Source organism: Alnus glutinosa, chromosome 12 (assembly GCF_958979055.1).
Source record: "Alnus glutinosa chromosome 12, dhAlnGlut1.1, whole genome shotgun sequence".
NCBI classification, from domain to species: domain Eukaryota; kingdom Viridiplantae; phylum Streptophyta; class Magnoliopsida; order Fagales; family Betulaceae; genus Alnus; species Alnus glutinosa.
This window is the reverse complement of record NC_084897.1, coordinates 2,612,617-2,636,169: the sequence shown is the minus strand read 5'-3', so window position 1 is coordinate 2,636,169 and position 23,553 is coordinate 2,612,617. Positions and strand designations below refer to the sequence as shown.

Sequence of the window (23,553 nt, the reverse complement as noted above, 5' to 3'; positions counted from 1 at the left end):
TAGTGAGCTCTCCAAATTTTAGCTAAATAATCTATTTTTATTATTTTATCTATCACTTTTAACAAATTTCATACACCAAACTCTCCAAATATTTCTCTATTTCAACTAAATATTAATTTTTTATTGGTTTTAAGCAACTACTCATAACAAATGAGGAGAGAGGAAGAGTGAAAAGTGAAGTGAAATGAGAGAAAAATGATAAAATATTCAATAGTTCATGAAATTTGTGAGCTAAATTTGAAGTGAAATTCTGACAAGTGCCAAAATAAAAAAATTATAGAAATTTTGTGGAAGTTTTCTTTTTTTAAGTTTTTCGCCAAATTTGAAGTGAAATTCTGACAAGTGTCAAAATAAAAAAAAAAAAAAAATTATAGAAAGTTTGTGGAAGTCAACTTTTTTGAGTTTTTCACCAAATTTTGGTGAAAAATTTGATTTGAAGAGCTCACTAGAGATGCTCTTAACTGCATTTTTTAAAAGATAAATGCTAGAGCATCTACTGTGGTCTTTCTTGAATCATTCTGTGATGACATGACACTTTTTTTTTTCTTTTTTTTTTTTCCCGAAAGAGAGGAGAGGAATAGAGAGTACATGTTTTTTTTTTTAAAATTAAAAAAAAAAGTGTCAGGTCAATATAGAAGGATTCAAGAAAAATCATAGTAAATATTTTAACATTTTTCTTTTTCAAATCACATTTTTTAAAATCACAAATTTAAACTTACCCTAAATTTTCAGTGTTTAATAATGATGCATGTACAAAGAAAGGGCTTGGTTACCCCTTTGTCAGTTTGTTCCGATCCATTAGTTATGAGATTCGAGCCAAATCCTTCACGATTGGTTCGCTTAATTATGTGCTTTTGTTTAAATTTGTCATTTTTGTTCTATCTGTATAATTATTGGTAATTTTTAAATTTCTTGTAATAAAATTGCTGAAAATTTAAAACCTCTATTTCCCTTGTTTCTCTGATCAGAACCCATAACAAGTTCGACATAAGGTGGGTGGCTTTAGGCTGAGATTGGGCCCATGGTTAGTCAGCTATCCATGGTTTTCCCAAAACTCAGCCCGTCGAATATTGGGCCCAATTTTGAGTAGCCCAAGCCCATTAAACCTCTCAACATGAGGCCCATTATAGACCAAGCTCCTCCGAGTTGAAAGGGAATCGTTTTCCTTTCCTGGTTCCTTCTCTGTCTCTCTTTCCCTCTCTCGGGTGTGAGTTAATTTATAGTAATTTTTTCGGTTTTTTAACGCGAAGGATTTTGTATCAATTTGTGATATAAACATGGCTGAGCGACAACCGGTGGATCAGCAGCACCAAATCGATCCACATCTGCAATCCTCGCCGCCGCCGCCGAGGGACGAAATGGTTGCGTGCGTGATGGCACTAGAGGCTGCTTTGCTTCCATGCTTGCCTGCGCGAGAGCTTCAAGCTATAGACCGTTCTCCACACCCTTCTCATCAGAGTTAGTGACCCCATTTTCTCATTTTTATCATTCGCGTTGCTTGTTTTTTGGGTCTTATTTTTAGCATGGGTTTTGCTTTCTGGGTGTGACCCATGATATTGATAGCTATAGCTTAATGCTTTTCATTGTAAAGTAATCATTTTTCTTTTTGGGTTTCTGAAATAGGGTCACCATTTCTTCTTTGTTTCCTTTTGTAAGGTCAAGCATGAATTAGTTAAATAGTTTGATTTTGATACCTTGTGTTTCTAAGGGGTAGTTTTAATATAATGCGGTTTAGCTCTTTGACTTAGAGGGACAGTCTGCTGTGGTCTTGTTCTGATTTATTTTGAATAGCACGGTGGTCTAATTTCCACGATCATAGTTTTTGTTAGCAAGATAATCTTATGTTAGCAATCTTGGATCACATAAGGTGGGAAGTCAGAGCTAGGATTATGGCTAAAGGGCACTCAAGAGGTTAGGTAATCAGTTAGCTCTTGTCTCTAGATGGAATCTGGTGTAATTGATTCTGTCTGGCTTGAGTGACTGTGGTTGCTGGCTGGTTTTGGATGGTTCTTGTGTCCTTGCTGGTGGGTTTTTTAGTGAGTAGGATTTCGCTATTGTTGTTTTGTGGTTACAGAGTTTTCTGGTTGCTGCTTGTTGCAGCTTGTATGTAGCTTGTAGTTGAGGTTTTGCTGCTGTTGCAGTAGCTGCTTGTTGCAGCTTGAAAGTGTTTTGTAGTTTTGATTTTGCTACTGTTTTCAGTAGTTGAGTCTGTGTTTCCTTTTTGGAAGCGTTCCAGTTGTTGCTGGAGAGTTGTACTGTTTTGGTTGGTTATAAAGTTTTAATTCATCCAAAAAAAGAAGAAGATAAATCTAATGTTTCTGCAGAATATGGACGTACTTTGCTGTATCAATTTTTAAGAAGACCCCGTTAAGTTTATAATTGGCAAACATGGATGTGAATAACATAAGGACTTACACCTGTGGGCTTGAGATTGTGTTTCGCTTTGAGTTTGGTGAAGCTCAAGGAACTACACGAGGTTGTAGTTGATATGAAATCTTGGAATCTGGGTGAGGTAACAGTGGAAAGAGATGTTTTGTTTCAAAACAGGACTGCTTTCTGTTTTGAAAGCTGTTGAAATTTTTTCTGGAAAGCCAAATCATTACACCCTATGTAGAGGTGGATGTGGCGAAAACTTAAAATGTTATAGAAGAAAAGTCATGTAGATGTAGATATAGATATAATGGAGGCCTGGAAGGAGTTCATTTTACGATCTATTCAAATGGGTACATTTTGGAGTACATGATTGTGGATCTATTTTTGGACTACATTTTTCCAAAATAGTCTGTTTATGATTAAACTATGGTGAGAGAGGAGCACAGACTGCTCGAGTTAGGATCAAAGGAATGATACTGCTGAATAAATTCAGGGGTTGGAAAATTATAACTAGAGAAAGAACATTATGTATTTAGAATTTATCCAGAAAGGAAAGGTAAGAGTATGAAGCCTGCAAAACCAGGGATGCTATTCTAATCTTGATTCTCCAGTGCTGGTACAAACTAAGATTTATATTTTGGAGTCGGATACCAATTTGTGGGGTTTGTCTTGGATAGAAATGATTGTTATGCGTATGGTATTATAGATGACTTTCTGAGGTATCAATAAGAGTTCAATATGACATTTCCACTCATGCAGCCAATTGATTTTTAATATATTGGTTTGCTGAAAACTGTATGGAAAATAAGTTTTTTTTTTTTTTGGTGGTGGTGGCTGATGCCCAAGAAGGTTTTTAAGCCATTTAGTGTTTTGTAATTGAGTTGTGTTTACTTCTGGTGCTAAATCTCCAAGTTCTTCTACATGCTATCAGCAGATTTGTGGTCTTTTAAAGAGGTGAACAATGATACTTCACTTGCTTAGCTCTTGAAAAGTTTGGTTTAGGGGTGTTTAGTAAGTTAGCATTGGGCTCAAGAGATTTAATTGGGTTGTTGAAGATGTTCTGTCTGTCTAAGAAAACTTATTTCTAGGAAAACTTTTTGACACCTCATTCTCTGAGATTTCAAAAGTTTTTGATTCCTCTAATGTAGAATATGATGTTAATAACAGAGATATTTGCGCCAGGCCTTGCTTTTGCTCAAGTCTTGTATTTCTTTCTATGTACTTAAAGATACTTTTGTCCTGGAAGTATGGGGTCATTGATAGTTTATGATGGATGGTTGTAAATGGATGCCACAATCGAACCGAACAGTCAATTACTAATGAACCATGCTTTCCCAACCCCATCATCATCATGTCAAGGCTGTGGATTAGTGAACCTTAGAAGATGAGCTCTCTTGCATGTTTCAGGATGTAAGTGATTGCGGATATAGCGTACAATGAACTTACAGAAATCTTTAGTGTCTCAAACCTCTATTTTTTACGAATTTCCCTGTATTCTTAGTTTTATCCTTCTGGTTCCCGAGTAATTGTGACAATTTTTTTTTTGCTCTTCTTAAATCTTTGTGAGACTGCATACCTCTAATCTCAGTAACAAATGTATTTGGTTATTCATATTTTGGTGCTTTGTGTGTCTTTACATTAGTAGATGCTGAAAGGTGTTAATTTTGTGACTGACAGTTGATGTGGAAAGGCATGCAAGAGATTTTATGGAGGCTGCGAAGAAGCTTCAGCTGTATTTTATTGGCCTGCAACGTGAGGATCAGCCAACAAAGGGTGAGACACTTAGAAAGGTAACTCACGGGTCATATGCAGTTGATATTGTATATCTCATCCACTGCTCCAGAAAGTATCTGGAAACTTGATAAAGTCATCTTCATCTTCATTGCGTATCTGCTTTTAGCAGGAGATTGCCATGATGGAGGAAGAATTGAAGATAAAGACTGAGATTATAAAGAAGCAGGAGAGACTGATCCAAGGGTGGAGAAAAGAGTTGAAAGACCAGTTGAACAAACACAACAATGAGTTGAAGAGGGTATAGTGTGTAGTTAGTGCATCATGCTCCTGGCTACTTAGCCACTTACCTTAGGATTGTTACTAAAAGCTAATGGTTTCTTTTTCCTTTCTTTCTTTTTGAATTGTAGCTTGTAAAAATCGTCATTAAAAAGATTTATTGAATCCTTAATGGCTATAAAATCCAAGTGTTGCATGGTGCTATGGGTGATTGAATGTAGCATTCAGCAAGACGGAATATTAAGCATTCACGTCCAAGCATTTTAGCTAAAAGAATCACATTTTTCTATTTTGAGGTTGTGGAATACACAAAGGGCAATCAAAGAAACCTGATAGGCTCATAGTACAACAGAAAAGAAACTTTAATGGGTTGAGTCAAAAGCAATCAGAAAAGCTACTACTTAATTCTTTATCAATGGGGGAAGGGAGCTTAAAAATATTACAACTGCAACAATACTCGGATCATTTCTAAAGGCTACTCTTGAAAAAAGAGAATGTACGGAAGTAGAATTGAAAATGACAAGATATGAGATCTCATTCCGTTGAAAACATCCTAGATTCCTAGTTGAAGATGCGATTGCAGGCTTCCCCTATGTGGACGGCAAAAGCAAAGCCCTTTCGTTTATTTCTTTGCATAGGTGATCAACATTGGGTTCTGTTGGGTTATCTTGAAACCTTGGAGTGCCTGCATCGCAGCTGTTGATTGCATCTCATCTCCATACTCCACAAAGGCAATCCCAGGCTTTGTTTCCACCATTCTAACTTCCTTAAAACCGGGATATTGGTAGAACAGCATTTGCAGCATCATGGGAGTTGTCTCATGGGGAAGATTCTGCACGAACAGTATGTTATTTGGTGGAGCAGGCGCCTCTGGCACCATAGACTTTACACCGCCTGGATAGGGTATTTGAGATAGCTGCACCATTGAGAGAGAGAGAGAGAGAGAGAGAGAGAGAGAGAGAGAGAGAGAGAGATGGTAAGAGTTGTTTAAAATAATTAATTAAATACAAATGACAAAAATTTAAAGAAATGGTGCATTTAAAGCATATTGAGCACAGAATTCTTGCCCAAAAGGGCAGAGAACATGCTTACAGGAGGTATTGAACCATAAGCACCAGCATAAGCAGGATTCAGACCAATTCCAGCTTGATTAGCATCATGTTGTTCTTTTTTCTTCTTTCCTGCTACGTTAAGGAAGCAAATAAATCTCCGTAAAAAAAACAATTTATAAGAAAACCAGGTGTATGCGATCAATTAACAACTCTAGCTCAGAGAAACAAACATGGGACTATGGGAGTGTCTGATAATTATTAGATACTCCATGATATGTACTTGATACTTGATGAATTTTCATTTAGAAATAAAAAATTTAAATTTGGGAACACATGGAATACTTCTTGTGTCCTGAACACACATTGACGGCATCTTCAACATTAGGACATAACCTTTTTTAGTCTAAAAAAGAACATAATTAAGTTAAAATATATGAATGGTTTATGCAATGCACAGAGAAAGGCTGCTTGTCTAACTAAAAGTGCAAGTTAACACTATAAATGAATAACAATAAGTTAACGTATAAAGTAGTGCATCCATGCCCTAGCTCATCCTACTCATGGAATTGTCATATTGCCATATCTATATCACATTGTAGCCACATCCTGAATCTATATTCATGACAAATACTTCTAAGAACTGGCTAATAACATAACATAGTCAATGCCTACATAAGGTTCTAAACCAGTAAAGATACCTGAATTGAATACCATAATATCTCAAGCATCATTCCGACTCTTGGTACAAAGAGAAGATGAAAAACAGAATACAAACACACAAGCATCCACTAATGACATAAGTGCTCAAGAAAGCTTTTCTGACAGCGAAAAAGCTCAAGCTGATCGAGTAGAAAGGAAAAATAATGTTTGCAGATACGAGAACAGAGAAGTGGGAAAGGTCTTACCCTTATCATCGTGCCTCTTGCGTCTTTCCCGCGGCACAAAAGTACCATCACCCTTGGCTATTACATCTGATTTTGTCTTTGCATATTGTATTCTCTGTGTTAATCACATAATATCCATCAAATTCAATGGATAGCAAAAGAAAGAGTTCCACATGCAATGGCAGTTTAAAAAAAATAGTAAAACAAAAACAATGCACACAACTTTGTATCTTGGAAGCGTCGATGTTGATGATCTCTTCTCTTGTGGCTTGACTGCTATCCTAGTTAATAATCAACTAAACCATACGAATATGACGAAGTGAAAGAAGAATGCCATCCAAGTTGCCAGCTATTAACTTTTCACATTTAACTGATAACCTACCAATAAGCTGAACAGGAACTACAATACAAGTGCATATCCCCGTAGACAAAAACTATTCAATCGCTGAGTTAAGGAACAAGTATATATGTGCATAGATAAAAATTCAAATATCCAATCATTTAAAATGAGTTAGGCCAGTTACGGAATAAATTGTTGCAAAAAATTCTTTTGGAGGAGGCACCTTAACTTGAGGGAAGAGACAAAGTCTGTTGGGATCATTCAATGTTATGATCTAATGATACAAAGAATAAGGATTTAGAGACATTATATACCATTTGAACATGTGAGGACACACATAACACGGAGGTATTGAAAATAGCTCAACCATAGGAAGAGGAAGAAACCATAGTGCGCTAACGAACTTATTGGCCTAACATGGAGGATGATTTTGAACAGTTTGTAAAAACCTGTCTTCTTTGTGTCCTCACATTGATGAAGAACAACAAAACCTTAATTATGTTTTGAAAATTATGTAATGGGCCTAATAAGAGCATTCCTAATAGCCTCATCAAAATAGCTTTTTAGTTATTTTGGTGAGTAAATTTGATGAAAACACTAAAAAACCACTTCCAGCAGCCTCACCATTTTAACCAAAAAGTTTTGATGAGTAAAATTACTCACCAATTCTGATGAGTAATATTCACTCACCAACCTACTCACCAATTCTGATGAGTAATTTCTCACATGATCAGCATATTTTTTTCCTTTTTTCTCTCATTTTCTTCTCCCATCTCCCATCTTTCTCACACGATAATGTCCTTATTTCATGGACATGAAGGATTCTTTGTAACAAGATTAAAAAGATTAAATAGAGAAAGAATAAAGAATAAAGAAATATTAAAAAATTTAAATGGAATAGTGATAGTAAATAATTAAAATGGTGAGGCTGTTAGGAGAATTTTAAAAAAGTGGCTTACCAGAATAGATAAAAGTGATTTTTAGCTACTTTGATGAGTAAAATTTGATGAGGCTACTAAAAATACTTAGTATTGTATTTTACTAATAGGTATTTAGTAGTTGCTTAGTTATGTTGTTCTCTTGTTCTTGTTCTTTAGTTTAACGTGCCGCCAGATGAGTTCTCAAGAATGTATTGCACGTGGGTCAATTGAAGAAGTTATTAGATAATGGTTTAGTGGGTGGGTCAATCAACTCAGGAAATGGGCAAGCTTCCTGAGCCACGAAGTGAGTTAGTTATCTATGTAATAGGTCAGTTATTTGGGTCAGCAGTTATCTTTAAGTGCAGTGGGTTTGTGGGTTGTGAGTTATTTGGGATAGTCTTTGTATTTAAATCCAGCATTACCATTGAATGAAGTATCCAGAAAAATATATCAAAGTGTTATACATCTACTAGCCGTGAGCTAGATAGAGTAGAGATTGGCCCCTTGAAGTGCCAAAGTGTTCTTTATTTACAAATTATCATCCATCAAATATCCAGGCTCATAACAAATTACACATACAGAGAATATAATCTCACAACCCTTTAACATAATCCTATGATTCTTCTAGCACCTAATCAAAGTTTCATACATTTCAGCAATTTCCATACACAAAAGAACCAATACCCATCAAACAAAATACTGAATTTAGACCTAAATGTAATACAAAACACTGGAATCTTAGAAAAAAAAAGGGGGGGGAGGGATTGAGAACAGTAAAGGAAATGTTACCATGGGCTTGTCGTAGAAAGGAAAGCCCTGCATTTGGCGAAGCGCATTGGTGGCGGAGGACACCCCCTCGAAGACCACCCACGCCTGCCCCTTGTGCTTCAGCGTCTTGAACGCCTGCACCTCCAGTATCTTCCCAAACTGCGAGAACACCGCGTGCAGAGACTTCTTCAACTCTGCGAGACCACCAATCAATCAGAAAAACGATTCGTTTTGCCCGCGCGTTCGAAACAGAAAGTTCTAGAGAGAGTGTGCGTGTGAGTGAGTGAGTGAGTACCTTCGAGCTTGATCTTCTCGTTGAGGTTGTTGATGTATATGGTCATATTCGGAGGGATTTCATTGCCTGTAGTGACCTCTGCCATCTTCGGCTTCTCTCACTCTCTAACCCTATTTTTTAAGGCAGGCTAAAGAGAAGCAGAGACTGTTAAAACGGTGAGCTTTGCTCTGATTGATGACAAATTTAGAAATGGGGAAATAGAGCCCTAGCAATTCCCGGAGAGAGAGAGAGGGACGGGTATTTTAGATTGAGAGCAATTTGAAACGGGTTCGGGTTTTTTTATGTGGCCCAAGTTTGAGGAGTTCATGTAGGATTTCTGCCCATTCAGATATATCAAACTACAGGCCCAGCCCATTTGAGTAATGATTCTATGGGCCCTAAATGATGAACTTCTCAAGCAGTTACAAGTGTGATTAAAGCATGATTAGGATCTTTTACAATTGTTACGATATTGAATCGTTTGTATTTCTTTAAAATTTAACTACCGCTTTAAATTAAATGATTGAAATTCTACTCATTAATCATTTTTTTTTAGCTCAAATTTTATTACTATAATACAAGAAATGTTTGGTTTCATTTTTTCTCTCATCTCTTTACAAGAAATGTGTAAATCCTACATTAAATGTACGAGACTGTGTGAATTTCACACATTCAATAGTAAATTTGTAAAAGAGATGCGTAAAAGATGAATAAAAGAATGACACGTATTTACATTTGTCAGAATCCCTCTTTAAATCTAAAGAGCCAAAAAATGAATGTTATTTATTATTATTATTATTATTATTTTTTTTATGTTCTTTCTATTTCATACTTTTTCTTATTTCCTTTAAACTCTAAGTATATTTTTAATAAAATGAGTTCAAAAGTTTGTTTCATCAACAAAATAAAATATTTAGTTAAAGTAGAAAAATATTTAGAGAGTTTGATGTTTAATGATTTTAAAAAGTGGCTAGCTAAGTTAAATTTAGAGAAATTTTAAACAGTATTGAGCATCCCTAGTGAGCTCCCCAAATTTTCTCCAAATTTTAACTATAAAAATCTACTTTCGTTATTTTAAATATTACTTTTAACAAACTTCCTACATCAAATTATCTAAATATTTATCTATTTCAATTAAATATTAATTTTTTATTGGTTTTAAGCAATCACTCCTAAGAAATGAGGAGAGAGAAAAAGTGAAAAGAGAGAAATAATTATATATTCAATAGCTCATGAAATTTGTGAGCCAAATTTTTAGTGAAATTTTGACGAGAGTTAAAATAAAGAAATTATAGAGAGTTTGTTGAAGTGAACTTTTTTGAGGTTTTCACCAAATATTAGTGAAAATTTTGAAATGGAGAGCTCACTGGCGAGTAAGGATGCTCTGAATGCTCTAAAATTTGAGAGAAAAAAAAAAAAAAGAATGTTATTTCAAACAAAAATATCAAAAGTTTATCAAATCAAAAACATATATATGTTGGTATATCATTTAAATAACTTTAAATGACATTAATCCAACGGGCCTTGATTTATGTACAACCTCACTCCAACTGTTGCATAACTTCAAAGCATATTGGGGTGGAGCTTATACAATGGGGTCCCACTCCAATGTGCTTTGGGGTTGTGCAATAGTTGGGTGGAGGTTGTAATTTTAGAATTTTCCTAAACCATATAGAAAAAAGTTCTATGCACAACTACTCACGTTGGTGAGACCCATGTGAGTGGGTAGATCCCACTAATGATCGTAATCACATATTTAAATCCCTTTCAATGTGTCCGTGTCAAAATCTTGCAATCCAACCTTTATTGGAAGAACACCTTGATAGTCTGACCCCAACCCCTTCTCTATTAGTATGCAGTTGCCTTGGTGCAACCCTTGTGATAGACATAAAGCTTAATATATGTTGACCCAACGAAGAGAATTGTAGTAATATCAACATCTCAAGCATAAAAAAAATGATGTTACGTACATTAATGTCCAATGGCTTTTGGGGATAAGGATGAAGCAAATTGGAAGGTCCCCAACACGAAAGGCTAAGCCTGTTGGAAAAGAGGAAATAAATAATTTGCTTAATTTGCCGTTGAATAGATTTTGATTAAAGAGAAATAAATAATCGTTGACCCAACATTTTCAAATGATATCTTAGTATAATAAAAGCTTATAACATTAATTAATTAATCCCAATTTAACATTCTTCTTCATCCATACCAAATACATTTTACTTGATTTGCTGTTGAAAAATCGAATTTTATTTATTTATTCATAAAAAAAAAATACTGATGATCATCAAGTATATATGAGATTCAAATACATACAATTAATTATAACCTTTGCAGGTGTGGATGGTGTCTTCCTGGTAGGCAATAACTAAGAAGGAAATTAAAAGAAAACAATAATACCATACAAATGGTATTGTTGGTGGTGATATCAGGTACCTAGGGCTCACCTGGGCTCCGGTCCACGGTAGGCCCATTCATCTCTTGGGTCGAACGAGGCCCATTTACTCTTCCAGCTGAGTTGTGACTATGTACCCCATGTAACTATGATGACAAACAGTCAAACCACTCTCACAACAGCGTGTGAAAGGGAATATTTGTTAGCCATTACTTGCATCACAACAACCACGTCTATTGTCTGCTATAAACGCAGGTAAGACAGTATATATTAACAGGATTATTTGTCGGTCATTACCCGCATCACAACAACTATGTCTGCCACACGCCTAGGCATGACAATTTCGTACTAACAAGAATGTTTTCCAACCGAATGGTGTCACGTAGGCCAAGTTCTTATACTCCTCACCCGAGTCCGATCCCTTATAAAGAGGAGTCCACTGTAGTGTGTTCATCACCAAAACTTCCGGCAAGGCACATCTACTTGTATTTTTTTTTTTTTAATCTTTACGTGGGTCTTTTTGATTGAACTACCGCCGTGGGATTAAGTATACAAACAGTTACACAACTATTTGTAATCAGTAGACTTCTCAATGATACGCTTTTGTGTTGTATATGAGTATATCAAGTTAAGCATGACATGTGAACCATCGTATAATGGTTGATAGCAGCTGGAATAATTGAGCTCCCATTTGACCGAGGCAGTCATGGACTCATGATATTGGTGATTTTAAGCACCCAAATGGACCCCATTTCAACTCCTGTAAGACCCTGTATGAATGAACAGTTGTAGCATTACTTTGCTTTTCCCAGCCACCTTTCATGACCAAAAGGCCGTCACTGTGACCACTAACCATGACCATAAACATAAAGAAAGGGACGTTAATGAAAAGAAAGGAGAGGGTGCGGCAGACACCTATCACTGTGGGAGTTTAGTCGGAGAGGAGAGAAGAAGATAAAGGGAGACAGAGCAACAGTTTTTTTTTTTTTTTTTAACGAGTCAATCAATAAAGAACGGGAGATTCGAATTATTGACCTCTGCTTTATGAGACGTGGTCCCAAGCTGATTGAGCTATTCCTTATGGACTTTATTTTTTATTTTTAATATGAATCAAGTGATAAGATAAATACTAAAAACTTTATTAATTTAGATATTACTAAAAATTTAATAAATTATTGATGGCAAAAAGCACAAAATAATAATAAATAAAAAAAAAGTGTCTTATATATCTCTCTTCTCCCTTTAAATTCTCCTATTCTCAGAAAATATAACCAAAAAAAAAAAAAAGTTACAAATTCTTTTGGGTAATTAACCTTAAGAAAATGATTCTTGCGTGCAACTGTTATACAAAAGTCTTACATACATGGAGCGAGTCTCATGTGGTGGGTTTCATCACATGAGTCTCACGTAAGACTCATCTCATATTTTTAAAGTGGTGCACAACTGTTATGTACTAATTATATCTCTTAACCCTGACCCCGAAGTTTCTGTAGCTTTCATGCTTTTGCTTTTTAGTGGTGTGAAATGTTGTGCTTTTCTCGTTTTATATATATATATATATATATATGAGTAATGATTCATTGTCACCTTTTTATACAACTTTTCACTACTGTGCCTATGTGGCAAGGTGGTCCCCCACTTTATTTTATTTTTAAAACTCAAAAAGTAGTAGGGGATCACCTTGCCATATAAGTAAAGTGGTGAAAAGTTGTATAAAAAGATGGCGATGAAATATATATATATATATCAAAAAGGACTCGAAACCTATTTATATTATAATAATTAATTTTTAAAAATTGTACGGAAGATGTAAAATAGACGATCTACATGTAAATAGAACAGAACCTGCCAGACCCTACTACTCCCTTCTCCTTTTCGAGCAGAGCAGCATGCAAGTTGCAGTCTCGAAACAAGGACAGTTGGTGGAGCCCCATTATAAGATTCAGTGGACTGTGAACCACGCAAACGGGACATAATACAGTGCATGCAGGCTGCAGCTGTAGCTACCTGTGGCCTGCGAGCAGCCCAGTGGCATTAACATGTGGTGCGCCGCGGTTTCACCAACTCCTGAATCCAGCGCTATATCAACGTACGTCACCGTTCAGATATTTTGCCATACAGCGCCACGCCGACTGCCATTTCATTCACGGGGCTGCACTTTATGATGCATGGCCTGTTTTTATACCCACAGCCTGGAGAGAGCGCTGTCAAATTATGATTTCGTTTTCAGATCATTTTCAGATACTTGGATGAGATCAATTATTTCTACTTTACGAACCCGGTAGAAACTTTCAAATTTACCTTAACAATTAGATATATATGACATTTTAAAATGTTACTAATTAATGGAAAAAATTAAATATTATATATGTTTAAGTGTAAAAAATTATGTCTAAGTTTTTGGATTGAGTGGTATATTAACTTGAAATATTTTAAGAGTATACAAGTAGTTGTGGTTAGTATTTATTACTTTTAACAGCTATTGTCTTAGATGGTTATTGAATTTTCGTAACTATATATAACTGCTTTTTTTTTTCGCCGTAGGCGGTTAGCGGTTATTAAAACTCATAACCACACTGCATAACTGTAGATTTGTAGAAATTGGTTTTTTCTTTTTACCTATTTTAGTGTTTTCGACCCTTGGGCCCTTTTTTTTTAATGGTATTTTAGATGATTTTAGGTTTTTATTAGGCGGTTAATAACTGCTCGCTTATACACCCCAACTATATTATATTTTCAATAAAAGACTTAATTTTTAGGTCTCAATGTCCTAACCAGAGGCATAAGAGTAGTCGGTGGTATGCAGTGCAGTGAAGTACGTACATAGCACAAGCAAAAGAGGAGCAAAGGTGCACGGCACGAGCAAATCATGCACATAGCATACAAGTAATCTTGGAGATGACTCATAAGATTGATAAAAGCTTCTGTTTGATAATGAGTATAACAATATGGTGATGGATTCACATTAAAAAGATTGAGTCTTATATTAAAAAAGATGTCACAAATGTGAATGATTTATATAAACTCATTATGCTCAAACTCATAAACTTAAGTTTTGAATTTAATAATATTCAGATATATTATATTAGGGTTTTTCCCTAAAATACTTAATTCTCATGTGTGAACCTCCCTATTAATATAAGATATTAAAAGGAAAGGAGAATCATGACTTTTTCTTCGGCCTAAAGCATAACCCAATTAAATTGCACACAATTTGCTTTCTTTGTTTTGTTATATATGTTCCCAAAGCACTTTGTCTCCAAATGATAGGACCTAAAAGATATTGAGAAGATTGGCATGGAATTATGGCGACCTCCAACTTGAAGGAAATAATAGAACCCAACAGGCCAATTAACATTGCATGAGAGGAACTTGTGAAAAAGGTATTCATTGAACATAACACAAGACCCCTGTGAGCCGAAAGCGAAGCACTACAGCCTGGGCATACCAATTCAACAATTAAAAAATATATTTGATTAAAGCTCTGCAAACGCTATAGAAAATTGAGAACAAGTGATAGATGCCACACATATTAAAATTCTTATTATTCTTTTTGTGAAGAATATATATAAGAGAGAAGGCTTCCTTACTTGAGCAACAAGGAGTTGTATACTGCTACGAGAGCAGGGGCGGAATTATTAAGAGGCCAGCTTGGGGCTTCACTCCCCCTAACCTCAACATATTTTTGCAATGAGAAATGATCCATATACTCATTTCTCACAACAATCTCACAACAAGCTGACGTGACAGGTAATATTTTATTATTTTTTTGTTTTGTTTTGTTTTCTTTCTGTAAAAATATAATAAAATATTATTAGCCACGTCAGTTTGTTGTGGGGCTGTTATGAGAAATGAGTGTAGGGATCATTTCTCTTTTGCAATTTGTTTCTTAATTAAAAGAACACTCTTATAAATCTTTTAAAATTTAAATTTAAATTTTTATCCTCATAATTTTTTATTTTTAATTTAGCCCTTAGATTCTCAGATAACCTAGACTTTACATTTTAGATTTTGAGGGAACTTAAACCTTTTCAAACACAAGGCTTCAGATTAATTTTCTGCTTTTTTTCTTTATTAATTGGTCACCCTTTAAATAGGGGACTACATAACTACACAACCCAAACTAAAAGACATGGAGATAAACTATTATTCTAACTTGGAGATAAGGAACTCCTATAAAGAATAATATAAATCTACTATTAAATAACTTCTGCACTGTGATGCTACAAATAATTAAAAGACTCTGACATAGAAAAATAATTATAACTATTTTTATTTAATTAAACTACGGCTATTCTAAAATAAGATACAACAAAGATAACTGTAAAAATTTCATAGAATATGTGCTTGTGAGTCATGTCAACGTCTTCTAAATACTATAGAATTTTACTTTTATAACAAGATCCACAACAATATTAGTTAGTAGAGCAATGCTTAGGAGAAGCATTTCTTCCGGATATCATTAGCCTTAGTAATTTGTGCAGTTATTATGAGAAAGTCTATGTAAACCTAGTTGCTCAAATAAAATTTGAGTTGTTTGGCCACTCATCCGAATAATTGAGTCTCATATAAACTATTTTACGATAACCATTCATATTTCCAACTAATTGCTATGAACCACAATCCTAGGCAGAAAATCTGTATCCCACATAGCTAGTCACTTACATGGTGGCTTCACCATGTTTTTCTAATTTTTTTCTTTTTAAAATATTCTTATAATCTTCAGAGAATTAAAATTTTACCCTTCATTTTATTTTATTTTTTATTTTTTTTTAGTTTTAACCCTTCCAAATTTCAAATGCTATGGCTAATTTGTCTTTGGGTTAAGAGTTAAATTATTAGGGCCATTGACTTAGCTAGGACTCCACTGGACCTGTCACGATGCGTCGACGCCAGTCACGCCACGCCAGTGGAATTTGCCAGGGCTTCCAGAACCAAAGAAAACCCAAGCCGCCTTCAACTCCCCGTCGACGGCCATGATGTGACATTGCTACGTATATCAACGGCCATGCTTTCCCAGCGTTTACGTCGACCTTTCGTCGTCCCAGCTTCTTCACGTGCTCGATGTTGACTGAGGAAAGCAAAGAGAAGTTAGAAACTACACCGCACTCAATCTCAGTCCTTCTCAACCGTCCGATCACCTTGGTACCCAATCATTAACGTTGACTAGGTAAATCTAAGGGTTCAAGTTGGACCGTTTCTAAAAGTTGAAGAATTAAACGCAAACGGCTCTCTCCGTTAACGGCCAGGTGGCGAAACACGAGAGGCCCCAGAAGCTTAGACGCGTTCCGGTCGGCACAAGTGGCCGGCATTTGCCTCTTTCTCTCTCATTTCCTAATTGCAACGATTAATTCAACTTTAATCAAAATTACAAAACAGAAATAATAGTGAACGTTTTGAAATGGTGGCCCCCATTGCTTTGCCCTACTATGCTTCTCGTCCCCTATATAATGCCCTCGCCTCCTTTGCTTCAAACCCACATTATATTTTGCAAATCTCTCGAGAAGAGGTATACTAAGAGATTTCTCTCTTTAGCTGCTGTGGAAGGTTTTCTTTTTCCTCGATCGGTGGAAAATTTGCTTCCGCGGCAGCGTAGTAGATTTTGAATATCTAAGATTTGATCATATACGATGGCTCGCTCTCTCTCCAACGCTAAGCTTCTCTCTGCTCTCGTCGCCGATGGATTCTCTACTGCTATCAACAGGTACTGCAAAAATTCAGTCCCTCTCTGTGTCTTGTTCAGGTTCTGTTCTACGCGTTGTTTGGTTGCCAAGAAAACACAGGAAAAGAGTTTTTTTTTTTTTTTTCCTCCGATTTTCGTTTTTTCATGTTCGGTTTTTTATTTTTTGGCATCCAAACAGATCCAATGAAATTCTTTCCTTTCGTTCTTCTCTAGTCATTAAATTTAGCTTTACTATCTCTAGAATTTTTAGCATATTCTTCCATATATAGTTTTTTCCAAGTTATAATTATGATTTTCGAATTCAATAGTTAATATTTTTTTTTTATATCGGTATTTAGTATTTTTATCATCTCAATATTTAATTTTTTTTTTTTTAAAAATAATCTAGGAATTTTTCTTTTCTTTTTTTAAGCCAAGAAAAAAGAAATCAAGTATGTCCCTACGTTTCGCTTTGAAATCATTAATCGTATTTAACTTTCGGCGCATGTCAGAGAATGGCTTAGATCCGTTAATTAAAGTTTTAAATTTTGCGTTACGTATTTTAATACGATTTTGTATGTACAGACGTGGATACGCAGCGGCGTCGCAAGGAATAGCTGCCAGCGTGGCAAGAGGAGGTTCAGGTTCGAGGATGGTGAAGAAACCCGGGGAGGAGCCGGTGGGCTCCACCGAGAAGGTCGCGTGGGTCCCTGACCCCGTGACTGGCTACTACAGACCCGAGAACCGCGTGGCCGAGATCGACGTGGCCGAGCTTCGTGCAGCGCTCTTAAACAACAAGCACTAAAATGGGAGAAGTTCATTGGAGGCCAAGTAAAAAAACAAAAAAACAAAAAAAGGAATTAGGGGTGGCTCTGACGTGTCAGCATCTAACGGGCCTAGAATTCTCTGGACTTGGACTTGGCCTTGGCCGATGATTGTTGTACCTCCTCTGTGGTATGGACTAGATAGTACTAATGATGTAACATTTCGTTCATTCGTTCCTTGAGGAGTGGGTTAATGATATGATTAATTCAATAAACGACTCCATCTGTTATTTTCTAGAACACACTTTTATTTCATCACGTGACTAATTTATTTTTAAATTAATCAATTATTAAAAAAAAAAATTATCAAAGGATAAATTGGGACTTCAATTCTTCAACCTAATGAAATCGTGACAAAAATGAAGGGTTTTTTTTGCCAACTAAGAGTACTAGTAGCAGATGCCCCATAAGTAGTTTTATTTCTTAAAATAAGAAAAATTTGAAAAAAGTTGCAAAATAACAGGTTATAACAGTTACCCTATTTTAGGGTCTCATGCTTGGGAAGCTACAGTGCTTCTCAATACATTGGGTAGCACTATAGCTACCTAATAACTTATTTTAATAAAAAAAAATATCTCTCTCTCCTCTCTGGAAAGAACATCTCTCCCTTCTCTCCCTTCTCTCCTTAAAATACGAGAGAACAAGAAAGAGAATAAAAAAAATAAAAGTAGGAAAGAGAAAAAAGAATAAAATAAGAGTAAAAAAATAGTATTTAATTGATATAGGGAAAATTAAGGGAATCTATTGTGGGGTGTTTTTTTATAGGGAAAAAAATAGTGGTTTGGTTCCCTAAATTTTTCCTAAAGTAGGGAAAATGGTTAGGAATCTGCTGCTAGTGCTCTAATAAGAAATTGACAAGTTAACTAAAACTCAAAAAATGAAATGCGATCCAACCTGAAGAAAAATATCCCAAGGCTCCAATTGAAAGAGCACCATCATCGCTCCAAATTCGCAGACCCAAGCCGAAAAACCACCGCCACTGGGCCGTGCGGCCACCCCCGGGGTTTGGGGGTGGCTTTCAGGCCACCCCTAGAAAGCCACCCCTAAATGTATCTAGGGTATGCCCGAAGGCCACCCCAGGCCCTGGCCCTGAGTGTGGTCGCGCGGCCACCCCCAGCCATTGAGGGGTGGCCACGAGGCTACCTCTGGTCCATGAGGCAGTAGCACGACCACCCCCGGCCACTGGGGGGTGGTCGCGCGGCTACCCTCAGTCCATGGGGCAATCGCGCAGCCACCCCACAGACCTGGGGGTGGCCTCCCGACCACTGGAATGTGGCCGTGCACCTACCCCCCGTCCATGGGGCGGCCGCGCCGCCACCCCGAGGTTTGGGGGTGGCCTTCGGGCCAATCCTTCTTTTTAGGCTGTCATTCACCGTCGCCCGGGTTGTCACTCACCGTCGCCCCAGGTCGACTTCGACTCCGACTTCGCCGGCCGGCCCATTAGTGGCGACTGCGGTTGTGGTGGCAGCAGTGGCGAGTTGGGCTAGGGATGTGGTTTCAGCGGGCTGCGGTCCGTTGCTTGAGTTTTTTGTTCATTTTTTTTTTTTTTGTTCATGAATTGGGTATTTTCACCCTATTGTGCTTTGGTGTGCTAAACTGACATGTCAAGTGTTCATTGATGGGCAAAAAACTCTTATTTTCTGCCATGACCTTATAGAATGAGCTCTCATAAAATGAAAGTATAATAGTCTCTTGCCTTATTTTTAAGATACTTCTCAACCAAAACCACAAAGTCGAGATTTGGGTGAAGAATGTTAAGGAAGATACCTCGAATTATGCGGTTGGCGTCGCCGATGTTACATGTCCCTTTTGTTTGTTGGTTTAATACATACCACACATAAGAAGCTTTAGGATAACATTTAAGGCACAACTATTGTTACGTTGGCAGAGTTGTGGAATTGAATCAATTGATTAAAAATTGGAAGGCTATGTATGATATTAAGTTGTGGAATGCGTCAACTCCGCCTTTTTTCCATTATTAAGAAAGAGTTACGTTTACACTTTTATTTGATTGGATTGATGTATATGTATATATATATATATATATATATATATATATATATATATATATATATATATATATATATATATATATATTTGAATAATGTTAAATGTTATCTTATGTTTTTGTACCCTTTTGAAATTGATGTGACTTATAAAATTGTCATTGAATTTATAATAAATTATTATTAATTTTGATATTTTAAAAGTTACATCAGTTTTAGAACAACACAAGAAAACATGGGTTACATTCTTCACACCCAGTGATGTAACGTGTTTTAAAATACTTAAAATGTCATGTTAGCCGGAAGGACATAAATATTGTTAGTACTATTTTCAGTACGGTGACGTGTCACTTTTAAATGCGCTCTTTTCACAACCTACAAGACAAAAAGATTAAACACATTTTTGTAGACAAATTTCAGGGAATATGAGAACATAGTAAAAGTCAAAGAGTTTTGATATTTGAGGTAGCAGCCTATTTATAAGCATGTAGTTTTGGTACACTGGATATGCTATGATTAGAGTTGAATTCGGAAGGGAGAGTCCTATTTAGCTACGACCGTTTCGATATGAATCCAAATAGGTATCCTATCCTGTAGGACCCGTACCGTGCAGGATATGAGGCAATCCCGAATCGTGTAAGGTTAGATCTTATATACTAGGGAGTTTAGTTCGGGTAGACTAGTCTCTTAACTGAGTTTGAATAGGCTTTTTATCCTATATCTCGTGGGATACGATCATCCCGGAAAATCTAGGATAGAGACCTTCCGACACCTTTCTAGGGATTATGGATCAGGCCTATCTCATAAATCTCGATTGTAATATCGGGATAAAAGTCCCATCATATTTCATCCATATCACCTTGTGGTAGTCCCGAGAAATCCGTTTCCAAGACCAAGTGGATAAGGGCATTCCGCGTGCTTTATTTTCGTGTTCTCGGACAGTGATATTCGAGACTCATCAACTGTGTTTATCCTCGGTTTTAGTAACCGAGGATATTCATAAAATTTGTAAGGAATGTTCGAGGCAGTCATGATAACCCGATTTTCATGGGTCTTTCTTCGGGTCGGATATACCGATTGAGCCCAAGCTTTATATACCGCACGCTTTTAAAACATGTGGTTTGCGAAATCAAATTATTCGTCATTTTCTATTCTTAGTGTAATATGGCGTAATCAACTATACACGCATGATTGAGCCCCCACATTCCCACTAAAAGAAAATCTTAACTCTATCCTCCTCCCCACCAAACGGCTGGCGTGTGGTTTGATTAATTAAGATTCTATGGCCTAGAAACCAAGCTTGGCTGCCAGCTGCTCATACTATAAAATACTCCATAATTGATGAGATGGGATCCGGTTAACTAACCGATTTGCAACACGTGGATTGGCCTTTAGTCACCCTTGTTAGGTCTTCGTCTTCGTCGAGGTCTTGGTCTTATCCCTAATTGAATGGTAAATGTTTGCTGGTTACGTAATCTAATTTGTCGGATTTGAGGTTGAGTCCAGTTTAAGTTAGAAATAGATTCGTTGAAATCAGAACATGTATTCTTTTATGTCCTGCGACCCGGAAAGAAACCCTTGGCAAAAAATGCTTATCAGACAAAAATAAAAAATTGTTATTTTCTCTAGTTAAAACAAAAAGATTAAGAAACGACGGGACTAATCCTCCAAATAATTAATTTGATCCCATATTCCCCTATCCAGACATGCCGTATTAATGTTGGAAGCTAGATGCGGTGAATGATTTGCCGACACCTTAAAAAGAAGACAAATTGTGACGCCAACTGGCGACTACAACTACTACTTTTCAACAATGAAGAACCCAGGAATGAGGAGGAAGTTTCTAATACAATTCCATGCATTTGAACGAGCTTGCGTATGAAAGTCATATATATATATTTAAGGACTTTATATGTTTGAAAATGAAGAATCAAGAATACAATTTCAATAGGACTTTGTAGCCCAAAAATAAAGGGGGGGAAAAAAAATTAGACATGAAGAGTCCTCTCAATGAAATTAGGGGGGATAGAGAATCTAATTTACGGTCAAAATTTTGTTATGTTAAATTTAACCATACACATAATATCACATAATTTAAATATGGTGCTATACATCATTTAAAACTTTAGTAGAGAATGTTAAAATTTAGTTCGTTCGGTAAAACATTTTAGAGGGTATTTTTCTTCTTCTCGATTGCAATATGTGACGTAAAGGTGAAAGTAATTTGTAACTATTTTGAGTTGTTTGTTAAAAAGCAAAAAGCTGTCTAAAAAGTGTTGTCAAACAAGTAAAATCTCAAAACAAAACTTGAAAAACAATTCAAAGCACCAAACACAAAAATAAATTTCATATTTAGGTTGCATTCAGGAACACTTTCTAAGGTATCCTACAAATATTAACAAACATACCCCCGATTTCTAGCTTTTTAAACTTTGCAATATAAAACCAATTATTGTGATGCTTTGGTCACCATCATACCCCTACTTGTCAAAGGATATGACATTGACAAGGCCTAGGAAACTCCTACGCAAGCCCAAAAGGCAAGACAAGGCCAAGGAGAAGCCTGACTTTGCAGAAATGCATGACAAGGCCGAGAATGGAGCTAATATCATCCCAAGTCATTGAACCAAACTTTACATTTATTCAATTATGCTTTGTTGATGGGAGAAAATAAAAATCATGTTTCTTAAAATTTTATCTTATAATTAATAGGGCTTTTAGTTTAAAAGGTTAATTCTATGAAAAATGTCCTTAAATGAAAATATGAATTTAATTTTTTATTTAAAAAACCAGTATTTTTTTGAATTTTTATTTTTTACAAAATAAAATCAAAATTACATGAATGCCACTCAAAATACCCGACCCGCAATACCCGCAATCCCCGACCCGCACGAACCCACCCCGCACGGTTAGTCTTTATCAAGTGTGGTTTGCGGGTTGAAAATTTCCAACCCGCAAAGGTGCGGGGCGGGGCCAAAAAAGACGGAAACCCGCACCGCCCCGCTCCATGCACACCCGTACCCAATAGGCAAGACAAGGCAGAGGAGAAGCCTGACTTTGCAGAACTGCATGACAAGGCCGAGAAAGGAGCTAATATCATCCCAAGTCATTGAACCAAACTTTATCATCTAGTGTGTTCATAATCCGGAAAAGCAGTGCGTATTTATTTTGGACTATATACGTTTAAAGTATCTGCAGTAGAAGCAAAGCACAAAACCATTGATGCGTTCTGATCTTGATGTCTTTGTCTCATGGTTGAGGTCTGTATCAATGGACAGTGCCTGTTCATATTATAAAGAATTTGCAGAAATTTATCAAAATTTTGAATGTTTAGCAAGATGCTATTGTAAATTATTTTCAAATGGGGAACTGGAAACCAAGATTAAGGTTCCAAGGCTTGAAAATGTAACGAATAGAGAGCATCATCAACAACGGATACACCAGTCACCAGTGTAATCTGATTTTAGAGGAGAACCAATCTCTGTATGAGATGGCTAGAACTAGAACTAGAAGGAAGCAGGTAAAGTCCGATGCAAATGGCTAATGGGCTGAAGGCAAATATCTGGACCCCAAATGCAGTAACTGCTGCTGCAACAAAGGCAAGCCGAAAAAGAAAAAACAAGCAAAAACTGGTGCAACAATGGCACTTTTTAGCTAACGACCTTTGTTTTTCCTGGATCGACTGTTGACTTTCAAAGAAAGCTGCTTCATAGGTGAAGTTTCGATCTCTACAGCATGTCATAGCAGCTCGATTCTTTGTCTCTTAGCTCTAAACATGCTCAAATGCTAAACCTTCACTTGGTTAGTCATATGATACGATCCTAAGTGTTCTACATGGCTTAAGTACAATTTTAACTATGCGTATATAAATTCTTAGGCATCTTCTCTTATAAACCGTTTTCAAAGGTTAGTTAAACCTGATACTTAGGCTTATATCATCCTGCATCCGACAAGCTACATCTAATTCTTTCTTGATGAGTAGAAAACTAGAAATGTCATGCCTTCCAATCATACAACATTGGTAATATGAAAAATCCCCTGCTTT

The 23,553-nt window shown here is 36.3% G+C and overlaps 3 protein-coding genes across 4 annotated transcripts; 2 read left to right on the top strand and 1 right to left on the bottom strand.

Moving 5' to 3' along the window:
- The first annotated feature begins 1,160 nt into the window (after positions 1 to 1,160).
- Positions 1,161 to 4,583, top strand: LOC133852199 (mediator of RNA polymerase II transcription subunit 28). The gene is made up of 3 exons (XM_062288901.1): positions 1,161 to 1,458; positions 4,051 to 4,163; positions 4,277 to 4,583. Exons 1-3 carry the CDS (start codon positions 1,278 to 1,280, stop codon positions 4,409 to 4,411), a joined length of 429 nt encoding a protein of 142 aa, XP_062144885.1. The 5' UTR covers positions 1,161 to 1,277; the 3' UTR covers positions 4,412 to 4,583.
- Positions 4,584 to 4,766: 183 nt separating this feature from the next.
- LOC133852198 (U1 small nuclear ribonucleoprotein A) lies at positions 4,767 to 8,859 on the bottom strand. 2 transcript variants are annotated; one of them, XM_062288899.1, is made up of 5 exons: positions 8,643 to 8,859; positions 8,369 to 8,541; positions 6,341 to 6,434; positions 5,476 to 5,567; positions 4,767 to 5,299 (listed from the first exon to the last, which is right to left on the bottom strand). In XM_062288899.1, the coding sequence occupies exons 1-5, from the start codon at positions 8,725 to 8,727 to the stop codon at positions 5,006 to 5,008; spliced, it is 738 nt and encodes a 245-aa protein (XP_062144883.1). In that variant the 5' UTR covers positions 8,728 to 8,859; the 3' UTR covers positions 4,767 to 5,005. The 2 variants fall into 2 exon arrangements, with proteins under 2 accessions (XP_062144883.1, XP_062144884.1); XM_062288900.1 differs by having other exon boundaries at positions 5,476 to 5,564.
- A 7,628-nt stretch (positions 8,860 to 16,487) lies between these two features.
- LOC133851969 (indole-3-acetic acid-induced protein ARG2) lies at positions 16,488 to 17,717 on the top strand. Its single transcript, XM_062288604.1, has 2 exons — positions 16,488 to 16,720; positions 17,264 to 17,717. Exons 1-2 carry the CDS (start codon positions 16,647 to 16,649, stop codon positions 17,481 to 17,483), a joined length of 294 nt encoding a protein of 97 aa, XP_062144588.1. The 5' UTR covers positions 16,488 to 16,646; the 3' UTR covers positions 17,484 to 17,717.
- The last annotated feature ends 5,836 nt before the right edge of the window (positions 17,718 to 23,553 follow it).

What these genes read in the sequence shown, in the direction of transcription:
- LOC133852198 (XM_062288899.1), bottom strand. Translation starts at nt 8,727, where the DNA reads ATGGCAGAGGTCACTACAGGCAATGAAATCCCTCCGAATATGACCATA. An exon ending in CGAGAAGATCAAGCTCGAAG is followed by an intron (nt 8,542 to 8,642) that starts GTACTCACTCAC and finishes GTGGTCTCGCAG; the next exon opens with AGTTGAAGAAGTCTCTGCAC. An exon ending in CAAGAGGCACGATGATAAGG is followed by an intron (nt 5,568 to 6,340) that starts GTAAGACCTTTC and finishes TCCTTAACGTAG; the next exon opens with CAGGAAAGAAGAAAAAAGAA.
- LOC133852199 (XM_062288901.1), top strand. Translation starts at nt 1,278, where the DNA reads ATGGCTGAGCGACAACCGGTGGATCAGCAGCACCAAATCGATCCACAT. An exon ending in TCCACACCCTTCTCATCAGA is followed by an intron (nt 1,459 to 4,050) that starts GTTAGTGACCCC and finishes TGTGACTGACAG; the next exon opens with TTGATGTGGAAAGGCATGCA. An exon ending in AGGGTGAGACACTTAGAAAG is followed by an intron (nt 4,164 to 4,276) that starts GTAACTCACGGG and finishes TGCTTTTAGCAG; the next exon opens with GAGATTGCCATGATGGAGGA.
- LOC133851969 (XM_062288604.1), top strand. Translation starts at nt 16,647, where the DNA reads ATGGCTCGCTCTCTCTCCAACGCTAAGCTTCTCTCTGCTCTCGTCGCC. An exon ending in TTCTCTACTGCTATCAACAG is followed by an intron (nt 16,721 to 17,263) that starts GTACTGCAAAAA and finishes TTGTATGTACAG; the next exon opens with ACGTGGATACGCAGCGGCGT.